The sequence below is a fragment of the Dicentrarchus labrax genome, unplaced genomic scaffold (genome assembly GCF_905237075.1).
Source record: "Dicentrarchus labrax unplaced genomic scaffold, dlabrax2021, whole genome shotgun sequence".
Classification (NCBI taxonomy): domain Eukaryota; kingdom Metazoa; phylum Chordata; class Actinopteri; family Moronidae; genus Dicentrarchus; species Dicentrarchus labrax.
Genome location: NW_026136706.1, coordinates 17,919,757 through 17,947,343, shown reverse-complemented (window position 1 = coordinate 17,947,343; position 27,587 = coordinate 17,919,757). Strand labels below are relative to the sequence as shown.

The following is a 27,587-nucleotide window of genomic DNA, read 5'->3' as shown; positions in this document are numbered from 1 at the left end:
GCAGGTCACTTGTCTTAGCTATGCAGAAGAGTCTTTCCTACTGCAGAGTGATGCTGGTATTCTGTCTTTTGTGTGGTTTATTTATACTCTGTTATGCTCTATATCAAAGGGAATTTCTCCCAGGCTGCCCCTCCATGGTCCATATGCAGAACAGAGAGCAGAAGCATCCAAAAGCAGGCAGCAGAGCAGAAGTAAAGTGAGACACTGTTTTTTCCCTTCATATAGCAACACCTCCTCCGGCAAACACACATTTTCCCATTAGCAGAAGAAAAAATATACACAGAGAGGAGATAGTGGGAGAGAGAGAGTGGGAGAGAGGGAGAAAGAGGCCAAGACAGGAAAGTGTACAGTGCTTTTGTCTGTGTTGCAGGAATGTCGTGAAATACTCCTGAATATACTCAACTATCTCTTCTATTCATGATTAAAGTCACATGACACGGAAGCTGGAAATTATTCTAATTCTGGGAAGATGTCGGGCAAAAGTGGTCAACTGCCCCATCCGAAAGTTCCATGTTTATGTAGGAAATACTACGTTTGGATGGTATTGGATGGCAGAATGAACACGAAGTGGTGTGGAGTTTCTTTTGAAAAAACAAAAAATCAAAGGGCAGCAGGGCACACTCATACTCACACGCACAAGACATACACTCCAGATAACCATGACTTTTGCACATTAAATACTGTTAATAAAAAAATCAAGAGTAGTAAAAGTGACAGCAGTGAGCTTGTGTTGCATGTGGTGTCTCATAACTGGAAGTATCTGACAACAAATAAAGAGCATTGTCTACACTATGTTGGAGATTTTAACAATAAAGTAAACTCAAATACAACAAAATGCAGACATACAATAAAATGGAAGAGCAACATTTTAAGGAATGTGTTTGACAATATAAAACAGTATAAAGGAGACAGAAAGTAATTCTGTACAACAAAACATCCACTAATAAATAATAAAATAAATACAGCATTTGCACAATTCTGACAGCAGAAACATAGCTACAAATAATGTCATAAGTAATATCAAAAAAGAAACTGCATTGTGTTTCTGAGCTACAAAAGTTTTCACAACTCTAATAGTCTCACAAGTAAAAGACCCACTCCGTCCCACAATGCAAAATTCAAGAATACTAATGGTCTTTTCAGGCAGAATGCAAAACACATTCCTATTGAAGGCTACAGTCAAATTATCTCCCATTGTAGATGCACATTAGCTTCATGCGCAGTCAAGTCTGTGCCTGCTTTATCCTCATAGCTAACTGTACTGTATTTCTTAGGACATGAATACATGTGGTGGAAATGGACGAACATGTAAAGTGCGGTAAACCTGTGCTCATACAAAGGTGGGTTTGATGTCTTCTTTGAATACCACAGGGTGTGGGGAGCGGTACAGGCTGGTGTAGCTTTCGTACTCGCTGTCAGAGGAGTCTGAGGAGCTGTCTGAGGACAGGAGAGAGCCTTGCTGCAGACAGGAGTCACAGTACGGACGGTGGTAGTAACAGTAGTCTGTTGAGCTGCTAGAATCAGAGTCCCAGGACCCACAGGAGTCCCTTATGTGTCTGTGGCGCTTCTCATTGTCACCACGAGCTTCCACGTCAGGTGGAGCTGTGTGATCGCGTTCTGCACAGGGCAACACTGAACGTCTGTGGGACCTTGAAACACACCTCCGACATTTTCTTATCACTTCATTCCCTTCCGCATCCTCCTCCTCCCCCAGCTCAAGGTCAGTGTTGTGACCTTGGAGTAGGGTACCATCCACAATGACCCCATCTGGGCCCCTGCCTGAATTTTGGTGTTCACATTTGTCCCTTATTCTCCCACAACCGGCGGCCGCTGAACCTGTGTAGAAGCAGGCCAAACCTCTTCTGGAAGAGTGAAAGGGTGGCCGACGTTTCCTCATCGTGTAAGGGGAGATGCTGGGGTAGCGGAAGAGAACCGGTGGATGAGGGGAGCGTGGTGTCCGCAGGGAGAGAGGGGAAAGTGCGGAGACTTCACTAAATTTTAGCTGAGAAGGCGTTCTGGACGTCTGACCGGGAGATCGAAGCGTGGTTTCCATGACTGCATCCAAACTCAGCTCCTGGAGGATCTCCTGCAACTGCTCGCTGCTTACAAATCCAGTCGGTCTGGCATTTGGTCCCAGATGAGATGTTAGGCCTCTCTGATTGTTGAAAGTTTCAACTTGAGAAGGATTTAACCGTCTACGGGATTGTATGGAAGTAACAAAGTGAACTGTCTCTTCTGCTGTCCTGAGCAAGCCATGGGACTGGGGGGGCAAGGGCTGTTTGAGGTCCTCCCCTGTTATGGACTCAGCTGTGTCTCTAGGGCCAGCGTTAGACACACCTCTCTGGTTTTCACCTGCATAAATATTATCGGGGAAAGGAGATGAAGCAGCGTTAGGGGTTGAGGAGTTTGGAGCAGAGGTTGGCTCAGAGGACAGTGTAACAGCAGAAGATGAAGCAGCAGCAGCAGTGAGGTGAGGGGAGAGATTTGATGGTAAAAATTGGGATTTAGTGTCTCTCTGAGGTAGAGAAGAAGAAGAGGGACCGTCAGACTGAATCTCTGTGGTCTGAGTACAGGAGGAGTTGAGGTTGGTGTTGGAGGAGTCCATGTCCTGGTCCTCGGGGGCCGGCTGGCTGGCTGACATGAGTCGCAGGAGTTTATCCTTGGCGTTGCTCACCTGCTCCTGCAGACTGTCGATGACAGCGTTCTTCTGAAAATTGTCATCAAAAACAGAAGCTTAGATATTTTGAGACATACATAGAAAATGTTAGAAAAATCAATCACTAAAATAGTTTAGACACAGCAATCTATTGCCATTTGATGATTGAAATCAACAGAAATATGGAAGTGAAGTTCTAGGAGAAGGTTGTCAACATATTGTCAAACAGCTGGTGTTAATGTTAATAGGAAACTAGATCTGTCTTGTTTCAGCTAAACTATTCTTGTAATACATATGTGTGTTTATAGTTCTGTATATTGTGTATTTCCACCTGGACAGTCCTTATCACCTAATTTTGAAACATTATTTCTTTGTTTAGTTGGATTCCAGATTAATGTGCGTTTCAGTATGCCTGCTCTTGAGACTGCAGTAAATTGTTTTTGTGTTTAATACATGAGATTCAGTGACCAAGTAATTAATGTAGAGTCTTGATAAATCCAAAAATATACCCAAAGCATATTCATTATTTGTTAAAGCAGTATAAATGTGACATATTTTCTACTCGCATGTGGATATGCAATTATGTTATTTACTCAGTTTTAATCAATAAAAAAAAACTGTTAGCAGAAGGCTAAAAGTAAAAAAAAAACAAGCTCTGTTATTGCTAACTATTCAGAAAATAACATTAAGGAGAAGGGTAACACACAGATCTGCACCATAACATTATGAGAAGTCCTGTGTTCACATACATTCTAATTCATATATTTTCTTATTGAATGGTAGAATTTGTGAAAAAACCAATGCAGTACCTCATTAATGAGTTTTTTCATGGAGCTGTTCTCCCCCAGCAGGTAGTAGATCTCATCCTGGCTGTACACCGAGGGCTGGCTCTTACTGGGGCTGCTGAAATACTTGGCCATCTGACTTGGGTTGTTCTGATCCTCTTCAAACTGCCGCCACTGGGTCAGCTGAATGGTGGCGAGTGTAAAATAAATGCACAATACATTACACCAAGTTTCAGCTAAAGACACCTTACACACCCTAGTAGTAAATGTTACCGGGACCATTTGACACAGGATCTTCTGACCAGGTGTATTTGAGCGTATTGCTCACTGTTCAAATATTTCCCCACTTTCCACTCGAGACGCATTCCTTTTTTGTAACATAAACCCACTGCCAGACACTTAGAGAGTCATAAACCTGTTTGCAACAGCCTACGTAATTTTGAGTCATAAACACCTTCTGTGTGAGTCACACTCCACTGATAGACATGGCAAACTGATACGCATATGGAAAATGGAAGTGTGGGCACCACAATCACTCATAGAATTTACTACTTTTGTCAAAACAAAAAGAGAGTCATACAAGCATCTCTCATTCATGTGTCTGTCTGTCATACATCTCTGTAGCTACAGTTTCTGCCTGTCTGGCTGACTGTTTTTAATGCTGGTTTCCAGACATAGAATCCAATGATTTGATGACAGTTCTGTCTTAAAAGTAAACCCACTCTCCATAGTGGTTGTTCTGCTTGAGAGATACTACAAAAGTGTCAGTGTCATCACCAGAAACAAAGAGATGTTGTTTTTTCCAAGGTTAAAGAAGAAATCTGCACTTTCTCCAAAGCTTGCAACTAGAAACTTTTTTTCATACATCTTGTTTGCGTATTTTGAGTTGTTTTATTCTTACCTGAGGCACAAACAACATGCAGTTTGTAGCCAGTGTGCAGATGAAAATGGCTCCAGCCACAGTGCTGTAGACCAGGTTGGGCCAGGCCTGCAGGAAGATGGACACAGGAACGGCCACAGCCGAGGAGAGGGTGACCAAAGTGACGACTGTTATGATGGTGGGAGATTGGTTGACTGGAGGGTGGCTGACATTGCTGGTCAGCCCTGCTAGATAAGTCCCATAGAGAAGAAGACAACCCTACGGAGAAATGCAAGGACAAAGTAAAGACAAAGCACAAAAAAATCCATGTAGACTATGACATTAAGTAAAGGCCCTCTTTTTCAGAATTGTACGCAGTAGTAATAAATGATTGTAAAAGCCCTGTCCCCTTTAGTCTTGAGGCAGATTCCTGCCTGAGGATCGGAGGCTGCGCTCTGGCTCATAAGGGAAGCCGCTAAACCACAAAGTAATTAGTAAAATCATGAAATCAATTCTAAAACCTGCTGCTAAGCTGTTAAGACAGGCCAAAACAGGGCTGAAAAGATCTTGTCTTCTTGTTAGCTGCATTTTGTCCTTGCCAAAGGCGTGAGTTTGTTTTTTGGCTCAACCCTGAACACAATGAATTACATTGATCTAACTGAGATTAAATAAAAGTATGAATGACCTTCTTGAAATCAGCAGAAAAATCTGCATAGGGCTGCTCCTCACATGATAAAAACATGACTGAACAACTTGTGTTACATATTCAAATACAAGGTCACTGTCAAATTGTATTATTTCTACGTTGAAACAAGTACGTCTGCATAAAATAAAATGTAAATCAATCAATCATATCACCATACCAATGAAAGCAGTCGTTCTACATTTCAATAGAAGAAAGGTTACTTACCTTCTGAACAGCAATGATGATAACCCACAGATCCGAGTATACAGACGCACAAGTGTTCAGCCTTGACAAAGAGTAGGAAATGTCTCTCTCCACCACCTAGATCAGGAAAAATCCTCTAGTATCAGTAAGGTGAAACCAGAATAAAGTTTGCTATGCCACCAACTTATCTATAATTAATTACATTAATGTAGGAGAATGAGGGAATATGTGCTTTTGTAGTCAAAAATCCAACTTCCTAACATCATACTTCAGTCAGGACCACTTTTGTCAAATTAACTTTTATTCCAAAGCAGAATATTACATTTGGCGGTATGGCTCTGTTCTGGGACCTCCTTGCCCTTCCACGTGCCTACGTGGAAAACCTTAAGATAAGGAGAGCGGCAGCAGAGACCCCCCAGGGTACAGAACAGAGCAAGCATCAATGGCAATCAGAAAATGACATTGATTAATTAGATACAACGTAAAAAGGAGGAGTTGGGGTGGAGGTGGGTTGCCAAACGGCTTGTAGAGGAAGCAGCAAAGATAGTCAGGCTAAAGCAGCTTAAATAAGGCGCCATGAATGATATTTGCCAATTGGATGCTTGAGGGAATCAGCTGAGCCATCAGCTGACTGTGTATGCTTTCCAATAGGAAGCTTAGGAGGAATCAGCTGAGCCATCAGCTGATGTGTGTTTACGACTAGCTGTGATCATCTGATATAGCTGGAATTGAGAGCTGAGCCTGACTTCGTGGCCTGCCTGAACTAACGCTATGCTTAATAAGTGGTATATGTCATAATGCTGACATTGTTCTGTAATCAAACAAAATCTTAACTTGTTTTACAACTTGTTTTTCAGACAAAAACAAAATCACAATTTAATTCTACCTTGACAACAGCGCCTACAGATCGTGAACACCTGATTGGGTCTGAGAGGTTCCAGGCAGTGAGAACCAGCATGTCCACCAGGATCAAAAGAGCCACCATGCCCATCAGCTGGATGTCTCGGATGATCTGAGACAGAAAGTCACCAATCACATCAACGTCATACAGAATATTGTCATTATACAGCAATCATGTATCTGTGTTACATTAGCCAGACAACAGTTGGGGGATACAGGAAGTCTCGTTTTGAAGTGATACATAAAAGGAAGTTATAGAACAAACTAAAAAGCTCTCAAACAGCATTAATGAAGACTTAACAATCATCTAAATTTGTAAATCCTCAAAATTCACAGAGAGACATCATTCTTGCATTTAGATCATCGTACATACTCAAACTAGAGGATACATGTGCCCACATTTGTTCTTTTATATAACAGCACTAGTTAGTGAGGTTATAACAAAAATGTCCATAAATCTTCAACGGAAAATTCAGCTGAAATTTCTTTCTTTGATATTTTCTTTATTGCATTATTTCTAGATGTCTTGCTCACTGCACAAACAACCAAGACCAAAACATAAGTAAAGGATAATTAAATTTTCATTTAGGAACTATGCATAATACATGTCGACTAAGGAAGCTTTGAAAATCAGCAATAAAAAAAGAGATATCATCCCTTGGCCTGAAAATGTCTGTCATGCATCATCATCTGCTGTTTTTACTCAAATATTATCCATCTCGAAACAATTCTGTGTAAAATACCAGCTGCAAGATAAGACAGTTCATCATACAATCACGTAAAACTAGCCTCTGATAACCTATTTAGAATGTAATTAATGCATCCTGGAGTAACTGGATGACAAAAATAAACACAATACAAGGTTGTTGTTAATGGTGGTGGAGCGTGCTTACCACTCTCTTGTCAGGCACTCGCTGGGTGAACACTCTGTACAGTCTCCATGTCTTCCCCAAAATTGGGCCAAACACCAGGGTACTACCGACACACAGAGTCCACATCCGAGCCTGTAGGAGAGAGAAGCACGTAATTATCTAACACTGATTTATTCAACAATACAATGGAGGACTAAGGGAGACTGTGGAGCTTACTTGTAGCACAGCTGTAGACACTCCAGCTTGTGAGTGTGTTTGTTCGTCGACGGCAAATAGGAAGGCGCTGCTGTAGGTGAGGACACTTCCAAAGAGAGTCAGGACATTCAGGTTGGGACTGGACATCTTCACTATCCTGAGAATACAACAAATGCAAACAATTGATCAATTGATTTATGTAAATATACCTTGAATGTTTCAGTGTGTGTTAAACTTTGTAGTCTACCTGTTGTTTTTGAAGCGCAGGGTGAAGAGGAGGAAGCAGAAAGCCAGCAGGATGCCACAGGAGAGCAGCGTCCACGCCACAGCACTTAACACCGGCGAGAGAGACCACGTAGGGAGCTCCACCTCCATCTGCACACACACACATGCACATGCAAACCCCTTAGAATCAAGTTTAAAATAGTACAGATGTAGCTCATACAAATGTGCATTATTCAATTTTATGTGTACGAAACTCTCCAAAAAAAAAACAAGTACACGGGATACAGATGATTAAACAAACTTTATTCAAGCAAACGGAGCAACAAACATCCTGCTAGACTTTTGCTAACTTTAACTGGAAAATAAGAAATGATAAAATAGTTCAAGCTACAGGAAATCTGTCAGATTTTAGACAGGCGAGATGATAAGAGGAGCAGAGTTGACCCCGCAATGATTACGCCGGGGGTTAAAGTACGGGAAAAGTCTTTCATTGAATGAGTATCCAGTGAATGAATAGATATGAGAAGCAGCATCCACGTTGTAAAAAGAAACCTGCCCCCACTCCAGATCCACATACACCCCGACTCGCTGGGGCTTTTCCACCAGAGGCACACAGATAGGAGTCCTGCTGAGGGCCCAGTAGCTCTTGTTCTTTCTCATCCCCAGGGCCCAGTAGCCTCTTTCCGGGTTTAATAAATTCCCTCCTTTTCTGTTGGCAGACTCAAGTACCACTCCAATATCCCACTCTGTCTTCCCTTTCACCTGGACCTCATAGTAGAACCTGCCAGAGGAGAAACCCTCCTTTCCCAAAACACAGACACCAGGGTAGAATCTCTCTGGGTTGTCAGGGAGGCTTAGTGCAATATCGCCATGATAGACCTGTTTCTTATTTTCAGACAGCACCAGTTTGGGATGAGCTGTATCAGGGTCCAGAGTCACATCTACAGCACACTGCCGAGCCCTCTGAAACTCGGTCTCACATAGCCTCTTCACCTCAGCCGTTACTGTCTCCTCCAACTGACACGCTGTTCTCCTAATTGCTCTCCTCACCGTGCCCACGTATACAGCACTCTCCACGCAGGTGTCAGACCAGTCTTTGGTGGCTGGCAGTGAGGAGAAAGCTGGAAAGCTCCGGAGAATGTAGAGGTCATCTTCAGCGTGTGAGAGCTCTTCCAGTTCAGCATTTCTCCGCCTCAGCTCGTCAATTTCCCGCTCCAACTCCACGATGAGTCCGCTGGCCTTGCTTTCAACTTGCCTCTGCTTTTCCCCGATCACCTCCACCAATTCAGCTTTGCCTCTCTGGATAAAGTGGAGTAGTTTGTTGAAGACTTGCAAACTCTCCTCCATCTCTATTTCTGTGTTTCCTCTGCTAAGCTCAACGGTTCGATTGATTTCGCTAATTTTCTGCAGTCTGCCACGGATCATTTCTTCCACCTCTACATTCATCCTTCTAATACGAGCTCTCCTCTCTCTGCTCTCATCCTCTATGGGTACAGTGTGATGAGCACTGTGGTCTTTCTTAATGCACATCTGACACACATACGTCTGGTCAGTGTTACAAAACAGGTCCAGGAGTTTCTCGTGGTTCTTACACACTCTGTCATGCATGTTCATCATGGGATTGATCAAGTGGTGTTTCTTGAAGGTGCCTAGAACATGATGGGGCTCCAGGTGAGTCTCACAGAAGGAGGCTAAACAGTCCAGACAGGATTTAAGAGCCTTGACTCTTTTTCCAACACAGACATCACATGAAACTTCCCCTTTATGCCCCAAATTCGCTTCTTTCTTTTCCAATGACTTCTTGAACTGAGACGCCACCTCAGATATGAAGGTATTAACTTTGAGCTCAGGCCTCCTGTAGAATTTCTGCTTGCACATGGGGCACTGTGACAGATTAGCACTCTGCCAGTATCCTTGTATGCAGTCCTTGCAAAAGTTGTGCCCACAAGGAGTGGAGACTGGTTGGTTGAACAAATCCAGACAGATGGGGCACAGAAGCTGCTCCTCAGACAGCACACTGCCAGTGGTAGCCATATCTGGGAACACATTCAGAAAGAAAATCAGGTGGGATTTTATAGAATAAATTGGCTTCGGCCCTTGTATTTCTTTTCTTTCCACTGTACCATTAGGTTTAGAAACAGTTGTGCCTGGTGAGCTATCTGTGTCCACAAATAGTAACAAATGCATGGTATTACATGTCACAGGATATTTAATTTTAGCTTAACAGTTGTCATGCCTACAGAGTTCAACAGACAATAAATAATGAAAAGGAATTGTTAGGACATTAAAATAAAATAAAAAAGAATATTAAAATACACTCATTGTCACATAACTATTACCATAACAAAGCAATCACAGTGCCACACACTGTGCCTTTCCCCTTAAGTAATAATTCTGCACTTTTAGACTGATGCATGCATAAATTAACATCACAAAGCATGAAATAAATGAAAGAGAAAACTCACCTCGCTTATATGGGGTGTAGCATGGAGAGGAAATTAGTCTGTAGGAGAGTGTTTGTGTTCCCTGACACAGCGCTCTACTACTTTAGTTTCTATTTGGAAAGTCTCATTAGGCTTTCTTGTGCCCGCCCCTCTTCTCTTAAAGGCACCAGTGACTGAGACGAAACTAAACATAGCTTCACTAGTCCACCAGCATTACCTTTAAAGTTCTCTACTATTGAGCTGCTTTCTCAAGTGGTAAACAAAAACAACATTTTATTTGCATGGGTGTTTTCTGTGATGCAAGACAGAAATCCACTAAACTTTAAGACATAGGACCAAGTTATAAAAAATAACAGATTACTTATTCAATTTAAATGTCAAGATGTAGAATATACAGACTATACTATATATGTTTTATCCTTTAACCTATTATATATTTATTATTATATGTATATAGGCTACAATTGTTGGATTTGCATATTTGGAGCATTTGGGTCTGTGTTTGTGTCTGTGTTTGTGTGTGATTACCGTGCTGAGGCCACATAGTCTCTGCAGAATATTGAGGCCCTCCTGCCTGTTGACTCCTGAGTGGATGAAGCAGAGTGGGGAATCACACTGGGAGCTGCAGTTCAGCTCAGGCTCCATGACTGACCCCAGTCTGTCCAATTTCACACACACATCCTGATGAACAAACAGATGACATGACGGATTTGATTAGATATGATTTTACTCGTTGTAAAAATTTAACTACAACCAGTCAGAAGGCAAACCCATAACACTGCACCTAAATCTCAAAAGTGAGAGAACCCACTGATCTCCAAAACAGAGATCACTGGAGACCAGTGAGACACATTTTATGTTTATTCCTGCTTCTATTTCCAAGTCTATAGTTCACTAACTAGTTGTAAGGCTTGTAGCCACCACAGTGTGGTGCTCTGACAGAAACCTCTGAGAGGAGGAGAGATGGGAGCATAAATGTGATTTTGCACTACACTGATATTACACCAAGGAAAAAGCTTTACATCATAAGCACAAATAAACCCAACAGACACTAAGGTTAGGATGAAACTAGAAAAAAAAATCTCAAATAAAGTGTCTATTACTTGGCACCACAAAAACAAAAAAGCCAGGACTCTGCCTGTGCGACAGGAAGCCTGTGTGTTTCTGCTTATCCTCAATTTCCACTAGCACTGTGTTATCTTCGAGTTAAACCAGCCGACACAGGATCACACATCTGTGCACAAGGCGAAAGACAGAGCAAAACAAAAGAAAATGTTAAAGTTGCAATATACCAACCCATTTGCAGTCTCACAGAGGGCCACATAACCTGCAGTCAGCCTGGTAATGGAAGGCAACTGAGACTGAAGACGTAAACTTATCACTACTGTTTGTCGCTCTTGCCACAGGCATTTTTATGAGGCTACCTTTGTTGCACTGACATGTTGCAGGTTTAATTATGTGGCATGGTATCACCTGATACTCTGAGCTGTAACTAGTACAGACTCAAGAGTCTGATCGTTGTTAATGCTGCAGTGACTCAGCTACATGTTGGTAAGACAACGTATGACCCCTTGTATCGATACAAACTGGCAGACAGGTGAGTGTTTACATGAGTAGCGTGTTATTAGACAACACGTCTCGTCATTGTCTGTAGAATGACTAAGATATGACTTTGGGATAGAAAGAGCAATCAAAACAGAACAGTGTGGGAAGTATGTGTTAAAAAGCTAAACTACATGGCAATCCAACCAACATGATATATCTGAAAGATTTCCTAGGTGTACGCTATTAATTGAAACCCACAGTGACCCATTTTCAGAAATTAATGGTGTCAACAGAACAATGAAGCCCACTGGGCAGCATATCTGGGAAATGTCTGGAGTTCCTGTCCATGTCCTTAATTTCGTCACTTTCCAAGTTTAGATCACAGTTCTGCTGCTTCCTGCAGGAAAAGCCGACAGAGAGCGGCATTTCCGCCAGTTTTTCAAAAACTAGCCTTCGTGGGTTTCAGTTTGGGAGAAAACCCGCCACCCTGCAGAGGTCAACAAAGGTCGGCCAACATCCAGCCATGGGGGTCACTGTGTAAGCAACAAGAGCAGGGCCCTTCCCCAGGCTGAGTTAGGTTTTATGGACATGTTTTGACAGTTCAGAATAGTCATGAGGAGTGTCTTTTGAAGTCCTGAAGGCTAAACCGCAAGTAATAGGCCTACCTAAGCTACCTGTAGCCTTGGATGTCTTACTTAAATGTAGGGCGGGCCTAATCTGTATGAAGCTTAGCTTTCACTTGCCCACTTGCCCCTGGGCCTCTCTTTGAGTCCTATTTTCATTTTCCTTTTCTAATTTATTAAAGCTATTTTTTACAACTATCCAGAATATTTCAGTCAATGTGTGACAGGCCTCTGGGCGAAGAGAGACAGAACTGAGTTTTACATGGCCTTTACCATAAAACTTCTCATTTAGAAAAATGGAGTAAAGCCTATTCATTGTACTGTCAATCTCTGTGTTTCTCTTTTAGGATTAGAGTAGGGTAACCACGGGCGCTGCCAGATGTAGGCTGAAGCACGGTTCAGGGGCCAATATTGAAACATTCCTCGTCAGACACTAATCCGTTTATAAGTTTATTCTTTAAGCTGAGTTAGAATGCAATTACTGGCAATGAAATCCCGCCTCGGTCCCGGCGCACGTCATTTCTGGGCACATGGTGCATTTTACAACCAGGTTATACAGTCTAAAATTAGTCACCCCAATTTGTCAATGTATATAACCATGTGACCATTTCAAGCAAGACACCTGACGAAATGACACAGTACTTTTTATTGTACATAAAATATGACCTAATTGTTTACAAATGAGAAAATACACGTTATTGAGGATATAGGAATAATAAAGAATAATTATAAAAGAACGTCATACTATAAAATGTTATATTGTAATCTTAATAACGTTATGAAGCATTCAATTATGACATATGTATATATTATATTTCAGCAGCGGATTAATCAACTGTTAATTTAAGACACTGTTTGGTGAGAGAGATGCGTAAAAACGCGCTCACTCACGGCTGCATCAGTGCAGTTTCACGGTAAAACAGCAAACTCCTCGATGAAACTGCTTCGGAAGAAATTAACAACTAGACCAGTGAAGGAAGAAAGAAAAGAAACCACAAAAGAAAAGTGTAAGAGAGCCAACCTCGGTCCCCAAAGCGCATGGAGGATCCCGTCGCCTCGTCCCGCTCCAGGCTCCATCGCGCAAGACTCAGAAACGTAGTAGTAAAAGTTGAAAATGAATGACTGGGTAATATTTTATATAACATAGCTACAAAGGTCCCATAGCTGCAGACTTGTAATGAATCCCACGACTTAATCTCTCCGTCAAACTGTCAGTCCACAGCCCGAGAGGATCCTGTCACTCAGGAAAAGTTCACCAGACTGCCGGAGTTTTCATTTGAGCATTGAGGAAGGGAGGCGTGTGTGTGTGTGTGTGTGTGTGTGTGTGTGTGTGTGTCAGGGATAGGAGATGTGTTAGTGTGCGCTTCTCTCTCTCTCTCTCTCTCTCTCTCTCTCTCTCTCTCTCTCTTTCTTTCTTTTGTAAGCTTTCCAGCTCCAACTGCCCACCAAATGGGTTTCAGAGTGTGATGTGACCCATGTGGTGCAGGAGGGTTGTGACAGTGTGTGCAACATGTTGCAGCAGCCCCTGGGGACTGGGTGGCATATGGGACAGGGCGGCACACTCTGCGTCCACAGTGCAAATAAATACACTGAATAACAGCACTTGTTTTAATGGAAAGAGAAACACACATCTCCATTTTGTTTTTCAAAAGCAAGCCTCCACCAGGGATGGCAGAGAGACTTCTGGCTGGTAAATCACATCAAAAGACACACACACAAAAAAGATCTTCTGTCTGAATGCAGTGAGGCAGCAGAAATATTTCTGCATTTGTTCCGGCAGCCATAAGAGGCATAAAGGTGTTATTAAGATGTCACAGAGATTTATAGTGTGAGCCTACACACAGGGTCATTCCTGATGAGGGAGTGTCACCACCACTGACAGCTGTAAGTGAGGAGCAGAGGCACAAAGAGAGATTATTACAGAAGAGGAGAATATGCACATATTCATTCATCCAGTCGTCAAACCCCCCATTAAGTTACACACACACACACACACACACACACACACACACACTGACATTCACAAATAGATTGTATTCTCCTGGATGCACTTCAGATCAGATTGGAAATTGTTCTTCTTTTTAAATGTTTGTTTTTCTCTGTGGGCTGAAACGTAAACTCCTCTAGGCACTGAAACACAGTGATAAATCGTATTTTCAAAAACCGGAAGCTCACATTATAGTCAACCATAAGTTTTACAATATAACGTTTTTTTTTTTGTAATTAAAAGCCAGCATGGTGGTGCTCTTCTTAAAACTGGAGGACATACTGTATGCCCGTTCTATAAAATACGATTTATCAATGTGTTTGAAGGCCTAAAACACAACCCAGTTTAATTCTGTTTAACATCGAGTTAGAAAGTACAGTAGAATATAAAAAGTTTATTCAAAACTAAAGCTACTAAAGTATCTTTATGTAGGATTTTACCATATCAAGACGAGAAAGGGCTTTAGGCTTAAGATGAGAACAGGCTGGAAACATTAGGAAGATCAATCAAATATACACTCACTCAGGTCAGCTACTCTGTACCAGACACACTGTACTGAATGGAGACTTCTGCATGATGGCAGGCTACATACTGCTGCTGGCTGAAAACAAACAGTAGCACTGCTAAACAGCATCAGGTCCAGAGAGAATGACTTCCTGACAACAGTTCACCACCAGCCATCTTAAAAAAGGACATTTAAGTGTACATTAGAAGACTGACAACAGGCTCTTCAGTTAATGAACGCCGTTTCTGTAACTGGTGGGAGTCTCTGTAAATGTGGCTTCCACAATCATATTATGTGTTCAAAAAACAGCCATCATATCAAAGATTAAAAACCCTGTGGCACAGAAATAGCAAACTCTAGAAGAAAATGAGATAGTAGCTTGTAAACTCAACATTTTCACTTGTGTGTTGAAACACTGCTGCCAGCTCTGTTACACCCAAAGCGTGGCAATCACTCTCAAGTTTCCCTCAAGATCAGGTTCAAGATAGACCGCACCAGCAGCAGGTGGACTGCACCGGTGCTCAGATTACCAGGAGCCTGAATATTTCATCTGGGGACACGTAGCTGTTACTGAAAAAGCATGAGTCAAAGAACAGAAGCTGGCAGGGAGGGTGAACTGGAAGAAACGGGACACATGTCGTTCTACTGAGGTTACCAGGGATCAACTCTAACATTAAGATGTTATAATTACCAAATGCAGGTGTCCCTAACAGTTGCTATCTCTTTCTGGGCTACCATATTGTATCAGCTGGAAGTCCACCAACCAAAATAAATAACAAGCAAAGCTTTTAAGCCATGTGACACACTATTTCCTGTTGAACCACTCCTGACAGGCAGCACCACCGTTTCCTGCATGGAAGCATCTGCAGCTGTGATTCAACACCTGACCACATTGCCAGCGAGTCCCACCATTCTGAAGCGTTTAACACTGTGTGGGTGGATATGCATTGTTCTGTGTGTGTGAAGCATCACCCACTCCTGTCCTTGCCCGAGCCTGGACGCTCCCCTGTGACATGCCCAGGTTTGCCCACAAACATACCCAGAGACAAATCCCTTTCTGGAGCGTTGCTATGGACCAGGATTAGCAGTGCTGGATCAAAGCTGCCCTGCAGGCTCTTGTCATGATGTTTCTACCAAAAACAGTGATCATGATCAGTGTAGGGTCTTCTCACTCTATTTTCAAAAATTATGAAGTGTTGAAAAAGCCGCAAAGCAACTGATGATGCAATAACTGCTGTGATAGGTGATAGGTGGCCCTGGGAATGAGTTGAAACTAGTTTAAAAGCTGATGGTGTAGATATAAGCTCATGTGCAGTGCTGATATGCATGAAACTCGATGGAAAGGTGTAGCACGGGCCAAGGAAGAACACGTTAAATTTTGGAGCAGATCCGAATTAATGGAGTGGACACACAAATTATTATTTTTCGACATTGCGATGTTATCACAATGTCAGCTGGTACAGTCTGTGGCGATAAATAATAAAGGAATGATGTGGGGTCAAGAAGTTATTCATCATAGCAATCAAACACTGCTCCACTGCAGTGGATGATTATTCGCCCACCACTTCTTTTCTTTCCCCTGTAACCACCTCAAAACCAGACTTTCTCCTCATAGGATTAGCAGTGTAACTCTGATTATTGCGAGGGTGTCTGCAGTGTGTGTCTGTCGTGTGTAAAGGCTCAACTGTGTATGAATTTGAAACTTGTCATGTGTGACGTTAGGCACTGGCTATAACCGTGCTGATATGAGCTGGCTGCCTCTGACTGAGGGCAATAAGAGGCTTAGAGTATCAAAGATCCTGCATGTCAAAGCACTTTGCTCTTTGATCTGCTGATTACCGGCAATACTGTATGCATTGTTCACAGTCACTGTGAAGGGTCGAGAGACTGGTGGCCCCCATTAAATTTTGCAACCAAAAGAAATGATTTAGATGGATGTAATCCTTAAATATCACAATAGATGAAACGAGGATTATGAGAAATACGACCACACAGAAGCACATTTACCTTGCAGAATTGCAGGCAGCTAAAACAGCATCTCCCTTCTTTGTGGCCAATCCCACTTGAAATCCTGGTTTTCAAGACCCAAATTCCAGACTCATTTTATGTTCTATGACCTTGAGCGAAACTCAACTGAACACAACATCTACCCTTCTCATCTGCCAGTCACAACTCATTGCTTCCAGTTCATCATGGTTGCATCAGAGTCGCATCTCAGGTTGCATTTCTGACAGCATCCTCCTGTGTCACAAAGCATGCAGTGTGTGAGCGCATGTGCACATAAGACAGATGTAATATAACTCTACACAATGTGCTAGAGAGTCTCCTAGGTGCCTGCTGTTGGTAGACAGGTCCTATGTACACGTTTTTAAATGATAGCAAAAGAGAAAACACAGAACCCAGCTGTGACCTGGTCAAAGACCATTCAAAACAAACAAAATATGTGAAACTCAAAGCATCATTCTTGCCAGCCAGGCTGAAAGGAAACAGTGAGGTGAAAAGAAATTGAATGAGACGCTGAGATAGGAACAGAAAGCGTGAAAAGAGACGAGAGGAGAGGAAACAAAGTAGCCGATGGCTCTTGGCAGGTGACGTTGAGGGATTAGCAGATTGTGCGAAGCAGAATGCACTCGCCCTGGCATCCCTTCCTACTGAGGTTACAGAAAAGGTCTCTCAGTATTCAGCCTCGATAATGAACTCACCTTCATATGCAAATGAAACCTGGACACATTCAAACTACAAAATGGTCAGACTGGTTCATATAAACATGCACACAAAAACCCTTCAAACTCTCCAGTAGTTGTGCATCTTTTGTACACAAAAAACACACATTTTATAAACAAATACCTTGTCTTTTAGCAACTACACTAAAAAACAGTCAAATTAAAAAATGTTTCTACATTCCCCAAATCAACACTCAAACTCACACAAATCACAAAAGGTCCCAATACAAACACATTTTAACAATCAGTCTTTATTAGTTATTATATCCTGTACAGTCTACTTACATTATCTGAATGGGGTACAAGTACATACAATTAATATACCTCAATATATTTTCTTTTTAAGTGCTATCTATTCTGCAGGTTATTTAAATATGTAGTGTGTTTAACAAAAAAAAGAGATTTCTATAACAGTTGATTTTGTTATAAAAAGGTTACCTTTTCTCTTTCTGTTTACTGTAAGCAGATAAGTACCACAAGTATCACTCAATAAAGGACTTTATTATTCATAATGTTAATCTTGTCACATTTCTGGGTGCATATATCACATTTCTTCGTGCTTTGATGTCACTGTGTTAGAAGTCACCATTAGTAAAGCACCTTAATGCTCTAGTATAGGTGTTATTGTAACATAGAGGAGTGTTCTTCTGTTTTCTGAACACTAGCATCTGATGTGAACCCAGCGGGAGTTTTTCCTCCTCACTAACAGACACAAACTGTCTGGGAGGCTCCTTGCTTTCCAAACAAGCAGAAGGATGAAGCAGAGATGTAACCAGGAACAGAAACAGTCATTTCCTGTTAGAAATGAAGGAGCTTCTGTCTCAAATTTGAAAAAAAAAATAAAATAAAAAAAAAATAAAAATTTCACTGGCTGTGGACACCATTTCCACATATCTATATTCTTTAGCTCAGAGAAAACCGACAACCCTCCACATAACAAGAAGGTTGCCACTGTGTTTCGCTGAATAGGTATTGTTCCTGTGCTAGCACTGTGAATGGTTTCCCCTGGTCCACCCCACATCCACTTCCTGTGAATAAGCCTGGACAAGCTTTCTTCCACAGACTCACATAACCCATATTCTGGGTAATTTAAAACAACTATGTTATCATGGCAACATTTTTCAGGGCAGGTGTGCAATAGGCAAAAATAATTAAACCTTGATCTTTCAATATTGTGTGGGACAGCTTTATTGCACACGAGTTTGCCCAGCAGGACCACACGCAGTGTAAATAAGGCCATCTCACACACTGTACTCAATCAATTTAGATGTCATAGTTTCTGCAGAAATAATCAGAAAATCCCAAAACCTTGCCCCAGTTTGCATAGCAACTTTGATTCTCACCTGGTAAGATGTTTAAATGAAAGCTGGCTCGTGTATCACCTGCAGTTGGGACATTGTTCATACCCAAACCTCCAGAATATGCAGTATGATGTGCTATAGCTACTAAAAAGCACCAAGTGTTGTATGAAAGATACAATATGCTGCCCTGAACAGGAAAAAGTCTTCACTGAGCTTTACTGCCCTCCTATGCTCGACCATGAGACCAGCACTTTGATGGGGTGAGACTGTGAGAGAGGGAACGGATTCCGTACTAAAAACACGTTTTCAGGGCCGCAGTAGGAAGGGCCGTGGCTCCATATTTTGTGTGTTACATACAGCCACTGTCTGTAAAACAGTATTACTGTTTGTCTGTGTGTGTGTGTGTGTGTGTGTGTGAGTGTATGTCTTTTAGTATCTGTAGTAGTCTGTATAAGTCTGACAGCCAAGTTCATTGTTGAACACAGTGACGGGTTGACAAGGCTTGTCTTCGTGTCGTACTATCCCAGAAGCACTCTCTGTAGGCGGTCAGCGGGCACGCTGCTCTCGTCCTCTGACTCTGCGTCGCTCTGCGGGTTGGAGCTGCAGGGAGAGGTGCACTCTGGGGAGCACAGGTAGTGCATGAGGGGCAGCCGGTACTTTCCACAGAAGTCCACAAATTTGATGTGGCGCACACATGAATCAAAGTAGACGCCTGGAAAAACAAAGTCAGATTCAAGTTGCAGGTCAGTGACTTGTACTATTCTGTGCAGATTGATCAACATAGTACAACAGTTTTCATACATTAAATCACTGTCAAGAACTCAGGTGTAAGCAAGACTGTACAACCAGGCCATAAAGGGAAAACACAAACACAGGATATTATCACCGTGGTTCTCGTCTTATAGATTGGGTATGATGCCATAATTAGAGCAAAACTATTTACAAATGTGTGTGGAGAGTTGTCTAACTGTATCTCAATCCGTGTGTGTGTGTGTGTGTGTGTAATCAGATCTGCAAATAAGTGTGGTGAATTTTGTGTGTGTGTGGAGAGACTTAAAATTCAGGCTGGGCCTCACTGATTACTGTACAAAAACACAACTTTAAACTTCATTCTCTGCTTTTGGTGAAACTGGATCATATTTTATGAATCCATTTTCTGGTTTTCCCTATGATGTCCTCCTGCGGCTCTCTGCGATTTGTTTACTGGTGGAAGGATAACCTCCGTTTGACTCCTCCCTGCAACTCTGTCCTGTCCCCCTGCCTGAACCCCCAGTGTCATCCCCAGAGCCGCTGTAAATTGCCGTGGTACTGTATTCCCCGTCGTCAAACTGCCTCTATCCGTCTCTGAGGCTGTATGACCCTGGTCTGTGCTCATTTTCCAAACTACTGAAAGTCACTTACAACCTCAGGGCTTTTGTCAGACAAAAGTGGGCGGGGCAACTGAGGCACACAGACAAATCGCCGCACGCCACAGCAGAAGCGTAGTGAACGTCACGTGTTAAAAGAGCCAACTGAGAGTCCCGCCTTAGTTATAACGGATAATTGGCAGTATTTCCAGCATTTAGAGTAGATAATTCATCCATTAATATGCATGTATGCATTTACAGACGTGTACATACATTTTCCTGTCTCCATGTGCATTTACAGATTTGTCTACATATTTACAAGTCATACACAGATTGAGATACAGTTACACAACTCTCCACTCACATTTGTAAATTGTTTTGCTACAAAAATGACCCCATAATTGGGACACCCACAAGGGGTCACAGGACAGGATTAAGGAGTCACAGTTGCATGCAGTTTACACTCATGTTCATTGCAGATGTTTGGATTTGGATCTTTGTTCTCCAGGAGATTTGGCCTCTCCTCTTCTCTCTCTCTCCTTTTTTGCATGTTGTCTTTGTCTTTTTTTCCCCCTCTGTGTGTTTGTTCTTCTTTACTACTAGTGCGAATGATGTGCTTCAGCTTCGCTCTTGTGACTCTTTGAAGTCTGTATTTTGGTAGAATTGAGGTTGTGTGGCTCTGGTCTGCTTGATGACACCTGGGGTTGCTCATTAACCTGCTAAACAGCTAAAATACTCTGCAGGTGATTGGAGGAACCATTTGTTTATCGCCATCCATCACGGGCGAACTTCATCCAGTCAGATCAACGAACCAACATAGCCAAACTCTTACCAAAGTCTTTGCTCTACTTTCAATGAAGAAATACTCTTCAGTTCTGATATAACTGACACCACTGTACTGAACACGAACGCACAGAAAGCCTGGCAAGATGGATTCTTTTGTAATCTTGTAATTTTGTGAGTCCAAAAGTTTAATGCTTACCAGCACACTTGGGGTTGGGGCACTTGCTGGCCAGGTCTAGGTACCGCAGCAGGTTTGAGGGCAGGTCGCAGGGGTAGTAGGGAATATTTCGGCTCTTAACAGTACGTCCTGCCAGCTCAAGCAGTGATGGGGGGTCGTAGGTCATCTCCTTGACAAAGCGCACCACCAGTGGGTTGCCACGGAGACTGAGCTCTTGCAGGTGCACCAGGCTAAGGATCTCCCTCGGTAGGTAAGTGAGCAAGTTGTTGTGGAGACTTAAAGATCTCAGTGAGTGGAGCCTGGAGTGAGATAGAGAGGCACTTTGAAAATGCTGTCACCTACAAAACACACCTACAGCAATGTGCAGTTATCAGATCCATGCAGAGCAATTGCACTTAGACATCTTGCTTTTATGTCATCTATAACGGTACGGTTTTACTGAAGGCTACACTGGTGAAGATACTGGTGGCGTAGGTATGTGCAGTTACCTGGTGAGCTGTGGAGGGACACTTTGGATGCGGTTGTCACATAGGACCAGGTAGCTGAGGTAAGGCAGGTTAGCCACTTCTGGAGGAATGGCTGAGATGAGGTTCCCACCCAGATACAACAGCTCCAGACTAAAAGAAAAAGAGAGCAGAAAAGAGTCCATTTTTAATTTGCTATGTTTTACTCAAGTATTGAATCTTATATTGTTCAGTACAAATAGCTGTGGTCCCAATTTTAAGTGTGGTTTTTAGAGGTTTAGCATCACCACTTGCAGTTTGTACTTAAACTTGCTGCAGTGTCAAAGTCAAGGTAGCCATGTTTGTACATAAAAGGTAAAGACTCAATAAGAGGGAATTTCTCTAGCCAACAAAGCTGAGGGAGTAAACCTAATACACACCACAAGGGGGAGCTAAAGACACATGGCTGCAATAGAGTTTGTGCATGTGATTGTGTTTCTGTGTCAAAATGTGTTTGGGAGGCCATGCTTATAATCACCCAAAAGATAAAAGACAGAAGCAAAGAGATAAAACAATAAGTCTAAAATAATCAGATCATCATACAGACATGTATTGTATAGTACACACATCCACTCACAGGAAAAGTGTCTGAATGCAAAGATAATACATAGAATAATTTATATTGGTATTAGTTTAACAAAGATAACCTTGATTACTGTGATGACCAGAAAACTACAACTTTGAGTAAAGTTTAGTAGACAAGTAAATTGATGGGTTTGTTGTATTAAGATAAAGGACCCTGGTAGGTTAATGGACGTATGCAGTACACAGGGGGGTAATCGGGAGTGAAACAGAGAGACAGGGAGAGAGCAATGGATGGCTGGTCAGCGAAAGTAAGCTGTCAGGCCATCTGCCTGCTGGAACTGATGACACAGCGACTGCGAGACAGGAAGCCATTATACTGTCCTTGGTGGCTGAGCACTGAGCAAGCCCCCTCTGTGACGGGAACTGAGACATTCAGGGTCTGCTCACTGCTCTCACTGACAGTGACACAAATCAGCCACCAGATATTGAGAAGGGTTAGTCATAGTGTGCATCAGGGACAATATACTGCACGAAGCTCACAATTTAAGTTTAAAAGTAAGAAAAGTTTTAAAAAGGGGACGTATTATATCCTGTTACCAGATGTTATACAGTATTCACCCATGGTTAGACTGTATGCTTTGGTGCTGAGGTCTCCAGTCTTTTTGAGAGTGAGGGTTACCTAAAGGGAGAAAATTGTCAGCAGCGCTACTCTGTATACTTCACTAACATCCATGTTATATTGAAGGTTTAATAGACTAACATAGTGGTTTTTCTTTTTACCTTTAGTAATATTCATATAGAGATTTGAACCAATTTGATTTGGAATTTGTTATTTTCTTTCTCTGGTTGTGGTATTAACACTGAAAGGTAAATCGTCCAACTGAGAGTCAAATTACTCATCAAGGTAAAACAGTTAATTGATATATCGTGAAAATGTAAAAGTGCAACTCAGCTTAGGCCAGTAAGGCCACCATTTGGGAAACAGAGCATGTGTGGGCAGAACAGGGAAGCATTGTTTTAACTCAGAACATGTTAGGGATGTAAAAAAAATATCAGTACACTTGAGTGTCGCAATATTTGGTTGATTTTGGTGTTTAACCCCCCATCTGCTAGATCATAGTGTTGTAATGTAAACTAGTAGTTGGATGTTACAGGGACTCTGATAAACACAAATGCAGATCCCACTGAAAAAAATCACAGTATATTCTGTATCGATAGACATATTGTATCACCAGATTCTTGCCAATACGCAGCCCTAGAACATGAAACGTAAAACTAAGGTTAGTCTCAATATGCATTTTCAATCAATAAAAACATATCAGTATTAGCACGTCATGTATTTAAATGTTTTGACACAATAGAACCTATTTGTCCACTTAGTTTGCAAGTGCTCTGTGGACACCTCATAGGCTACTCACGAGCGACGAGCTGCCCTTGGGCACCACGTTGGAGACCCCTGCTTTTAAAGTTTAGTTTAAAGTGTGCTTTTTGACACTGAACTTAATGCTAAAGTGAAAACAATCCAAGAATCAGAATTACACTTTTTTCACAGCAGGTGTTTCAACTCGACAGAATGGAAAAGTAGGAAAACCACAGGGGTTACCAATAACATTGATGACGGGTCTTCAAGTGTGACAGTGAGCCAAGACACTGTGACAGTGAGTCCATGTGCACAATAGCAGGATCCTGAAAATGAAGTAGCCAAATGGAATTTTCTGACTGTAACGTGTCAAAACGCCAATGTGACACAGGCTGCACTTAAAAAATAGAGCTTTGAGATTAGCATTATAATGTGCAGTGTTCCACTTAATGAAGGTGCTTGCAAATACACCAGACAAATACCATCTTTTTGGCTTTAGGCTTCTTGTGTATTTTAATTAAAATACTAGGAAATAAAACAATAGAAAAAATAAATAAACAAGCACCAATGAATCCTTTTATGAAAAATTCAAGACAAACAAACAAGGATATTTAACAGCATTTCCACTATATGGAATTAAGTTAGGATAATGTAACTTTAACAGTGAGAAAACTCACCTCTATCCATATACACTTGATAGTGTAATTGTTGTTAGTTGCTCCTATGGTGGTTTTGTTTTTTATATTTATACTTAGTGTTAATTATTTTGTAGAGATGTTTGTGCCAGTTCCAGGTAGCAAAAATGAAGGCCAATGTGGCTCACATTTGTTTGCATGTGTGATAAAGTAAAGAGGCTTGGAGACATCCAAGCGTTGGATGTTTGATCTTTGGCCTGGCAGTGGGTCACTGTGACCTGCTACTGTTAAACTAAATGATAAGATAGAAATAATCTCCTTTTCTGTCAGTTTTTCCTCACTGTATAGCAAACATACATCTTCCAAATATTCTAAACTGACTGCCGCTGCTAAATGCACACCATTACTTGTCATTTTTAATGTGTTGATGAGTTTGAAAATGTTCTATATTCCACTACTATTTAGGTTTTTGAGAGCGTTGAGTCGTTGACAAAAGCACTCCATCTATGTGAAAGTGCCAACACCAGGTCAAAATAGTTACTGGAACAGCTTAAGTACACAATTATCCTGCACACACACCATGAATCATGATGTTTACAGGACAAAGTGACTGGAAATGAACATGACACAGTCACAGCTGTAAATGTGGTAGTAATGTAGTAAATACCACTGAATCCATAAAAAAAAAAAAAAAAAAAAAAGGGGAAAACAACAGGACCACATTTAAATTACATTTTCAAAAATGCTACAGTTCGCCTGGGTGTGACTGTGTAATGAGTACTCTAAACTGTTTTACAAATAGGGCCAAGTACGATATCCAAATCACAGAAGCTGCAGTTCTTGATAAAGGTCAAATGTGTAACAAAACAGCATTATAATGAAGTACCGCAGTACTGAAGAGATGTCCTGGCCTACAAATCCTGTTTCCTACATACCCCCAACAATGTCACATCACCGTGACTCACGATGATGCAATATAATGTTTTTACCATATCACGCTGCCCTATTTACAAATATTGTTGTCAGATTAAAGAAAGGTGTGTCAGCTCCTCTGAATCATGTGAAACAGCAGGTTAAGTGTGATTCAAGTGGTTTTATTGTACTACATGTCATAACTGATTAAAGGGGACTCGAAGCTTTTAATATGTAACACATACACCACAGAGATAGTAACTGCAACAATAAAAGCTGACTCTAGGAAATACAAACCAGGAAAGAACCAAACATTTTAAATAGACAGAGAAGTAGGGAGTATTGTTTGGCAACAGGCTGACATGGTTGGAGAGACAACACAAAACTGTGTATGCTCAGAATATGTCATTGACTTCATACCACTTCTACTACATTGTATTTAATATAAGCTACAAGTAATGATTATTTTTCTCAATTATTTGATTAATCATTTTTTCTATTAACTGTCTGAGATTTGTGAAGGATGGCAATCACTTTTTCTTCTTATTCATTTTCTGTCAGCTGACTTACTCAATCATTGCAGCTCTAATTTGATCACACTTTCTAACTGGATGGTACTTTCCTGTTAGAAGTTCAGTCAGCTGGAGATCTGAGAGCAGGGACTATAAAATAGAAGGTAACCATAGCAACAGCTCTTGGATTATATGCACCAGTTAACTGAAACTAACCACCGGACGAAGCGACCACAGCCTGGATAACGGTAACTATCATTGGTATAAACTTTATAACATACTCCGAGATGTGCTAATACTACAAAATAACACACTCGGAATGAATATTTAGTTGCTGTCTTCGTACATTTATTAGAATATATTTGAGCTAACTTGCTTTTGGCTCATAGCCGATTAAACGGCCAACTAGCATTAGCTACAAAGAGAGCCAGTTAACGTTAACTAAATTAAAAGACCCCCCCCCCCTTTGCTGGATACCTGGCCTTGTTACTTAAACGGACTTCTAACAATGGTGCTAAGTAAGAAGTACGTTAAGCAAGCCATTACTGTTTGAGGCAACAGGTATAAACCTCTATGACCCAACTCACCTGGTTAAATGTTCTATCTCCGCAGGTATACTTTTCAGTCTGTTTCCGCCGAGTGAAAGCGACTGCAGACGCAGCAGTTTCATACACTGAAGAGGGATCTCCTCAAATCTGTTCCCGCTAAAGTTCAACACCTCCAGCTGCAGAGAGCCGAACTCTTTGGGCAGCGAGAACTCGTCCAGGCGGTTGTTCTTGGCTATGAGGGTTTTCAGCCTGGTCAGTCGCGTAATGCCCTCACAGATGGCCGACAGTCCGTTGTGGCTGATGTCCAGAAACTCGAGGTTGCAGAAAAGGCTGACAGACGAAGGCAGCGACCCTAACCGGTTGTAGTTCAGGTAGAGTTGTTTGGTGTCCCTTTTCCTCTCGTTGCTGATACTGTCAGTGCTAAAAGTGTTCAGACTCAAACGGGAAAAGTCAAGCACGCTGTCGCCCGCCGCCGCTGCCCCTTCGTGGATCTCCATTTTGGTAATTTTAGCCTGAATTTAAACTCTGAACAAAGTCCTTGCAGAAGTTTTGCTGTAGGCTCTGAACGCCCTCGTAAACCGCGAGTTAGCTCCAGGACTTGTCTGTTTTTGCCATGAAAAAGAGAAATATTGCTATACACCCGCCCGAAACATTTAACCACATCTCTAGTGAAAATCTAGGTCACTAACTTAGTACTGAGGACGAGCTACTGTAGCGACATGTCACTACACTGAATGCAGTGCCCCGTCCTACAATGCAGTCGTTCTTTGAGGGGAATATTTTCTTCCATGTTCAGAGATTGGCTAACCCTTAAGACAAACCCCGCCCACGCAGCTGTTGATTGGTTATTCCCCCAATCTGTCACATTGCAAACGTATTCATTAAGGCATTTGTAACAGGTTTATTGTAGTTTATTGACATTTTTTTTGTAGCTGCACATGACCTGACTGTGTGTAATTGCGTTGATTAAGTTTTTAAGTCTTGCAACAACAGGTGAATAGTGGCCGATGATCCATCCTGCCAAATGTCCACTTCGGTATGCCATTATGCAACACCCCTCTTCTGTTACATTATGCAATACTCTGCTGACTTAGATGTGCATAGAATGAGAAATAGATACAGGGTAATTGGGTCCATCCCACTGCATTCAGATCTATCCATTAGACTGTCACAGAGCTATTCTGCTCATCTTACTTTATAAAGGGAATTAGGGTAAATTCTAGAGGAGGGAAGTGAGATTTACTTCACTGCTGTGAACAGTTTTGAGGAACTGTTAGTTACTTGTTAATGTGTAGAGTAAGATTTTAGGAACCAAATAGGACACATACTCATAAGATAAGATTAATTTTGACTGTTAAAACGACCATAAAGTATATGAAAATGACATTACATGCTCACATTATAAGCCAGAAAATACATTATACTACTGGCCTTGACATAACCCCTTTTATAGAATAAGTAAGTAAAAGAATATTTATTTTGCACTTTTCCAAATAAATATTCAGAATGCTTAACAGTGAAAAAAATACATCAGGGAGGATAGTACACATAAGAGACAACACAATTAAGAAATAACACAAAAGAGAGTAAAAATCAGTCAAGAAAAAGAAGGAAATATAAGTGAAAACAGAAATATACTCAGTGTGCTCCACCTCACCGTGTATTGCCTGATGTGTAATGACAAAAGTTCAATATTGGATTCTAAGCTACACTGGCAGCCAACAGTAAAGTAGGTCCCCTGCACTTTGTGTTGCTTTATGCAATACTTCCTATTTC

General features: G+C 41.6%; 3 protein-coding genes across 3 annotated transcripts; all 3 read right to left on the bottom strand.

Annotated features, from left to right (window-relative positions):
- Positions 1-853: 853 nt before the first annotated feature.
- On the bottom strand, positions 854-13,271 carry gpr156 (G protein-coupled receptor 156). The gene is made up of 10 exons (XM_051403480.1): positions 13,015-13,271; positions 10,354-10,506; positions 7,404-7,531; positions 7,178-7,313; positions 6,983-7,093; positions 6,076-6,201; positions 5,211-5,306; positions 4,343-4,579; positions 3,466-3,624; positions 854-2,707 (listed from the first exon to the last, which is right to left on the bottom strand). Exons 2-10 carry the CDS (start codon positions 10,468-10,470, stop codon positions 1,331-1,333), a joined length of 2,487 nt encoding a protein of 828 aa, XP_051259440.1. The 5' UTR covers positions 10,471-10,506; positions 13,015-13,271; the 3' UTR covers positions 854-1,330.
- LOC127365430 (zinc-binding protein A33-like) lies at positions 7,664-10,330 on the bottom strand. Its single transcript, XM_051403482.1, has 2 exons — positions 9,847-10,330; positions 7,664-9,417 (listed from the first exon to the last, which is right to left on the bottom strand). Exon 2 carries the CDS (start codon positions 9,413-9,415, stop codon positions 7,790-7,792), a length of 1,626 nt encoding a protein of 541 aa, XP_051259442.1. The 5' UTR covers positions 9,416-9,417; positions 9,847-10,330; the 3' UTR covers positions 7,664-7,789.
- Positions 13,272-17,443: 4,172 nt separating the features above from the next.
- Positions 17,444-26,576, bottom strand: lrrc58b (leucine rich repeat containing 58b). Its single transcript, XM_051403496.1, has 4 exons — positions 25,851-26,576; positions 21,305-21,433; positions 20,838-21,115; positions 17,444-19,221 (listed from the first exon to the last, which is right to left on the bottom strand). Exons 1-4 carry the CDS (start codon positions 26,306-26,308, stop codon positions 19,028-19,030), a joined length of 1,059 nt encoding a protein of 352 aa, XP_051259456.1. The 5' UTR covers positions 26,309-26,576; the 3' UTR covers positions 17,444-19,027.
- Positions 26,577-27,587: the final 1,011 nt, after the last annotated feature.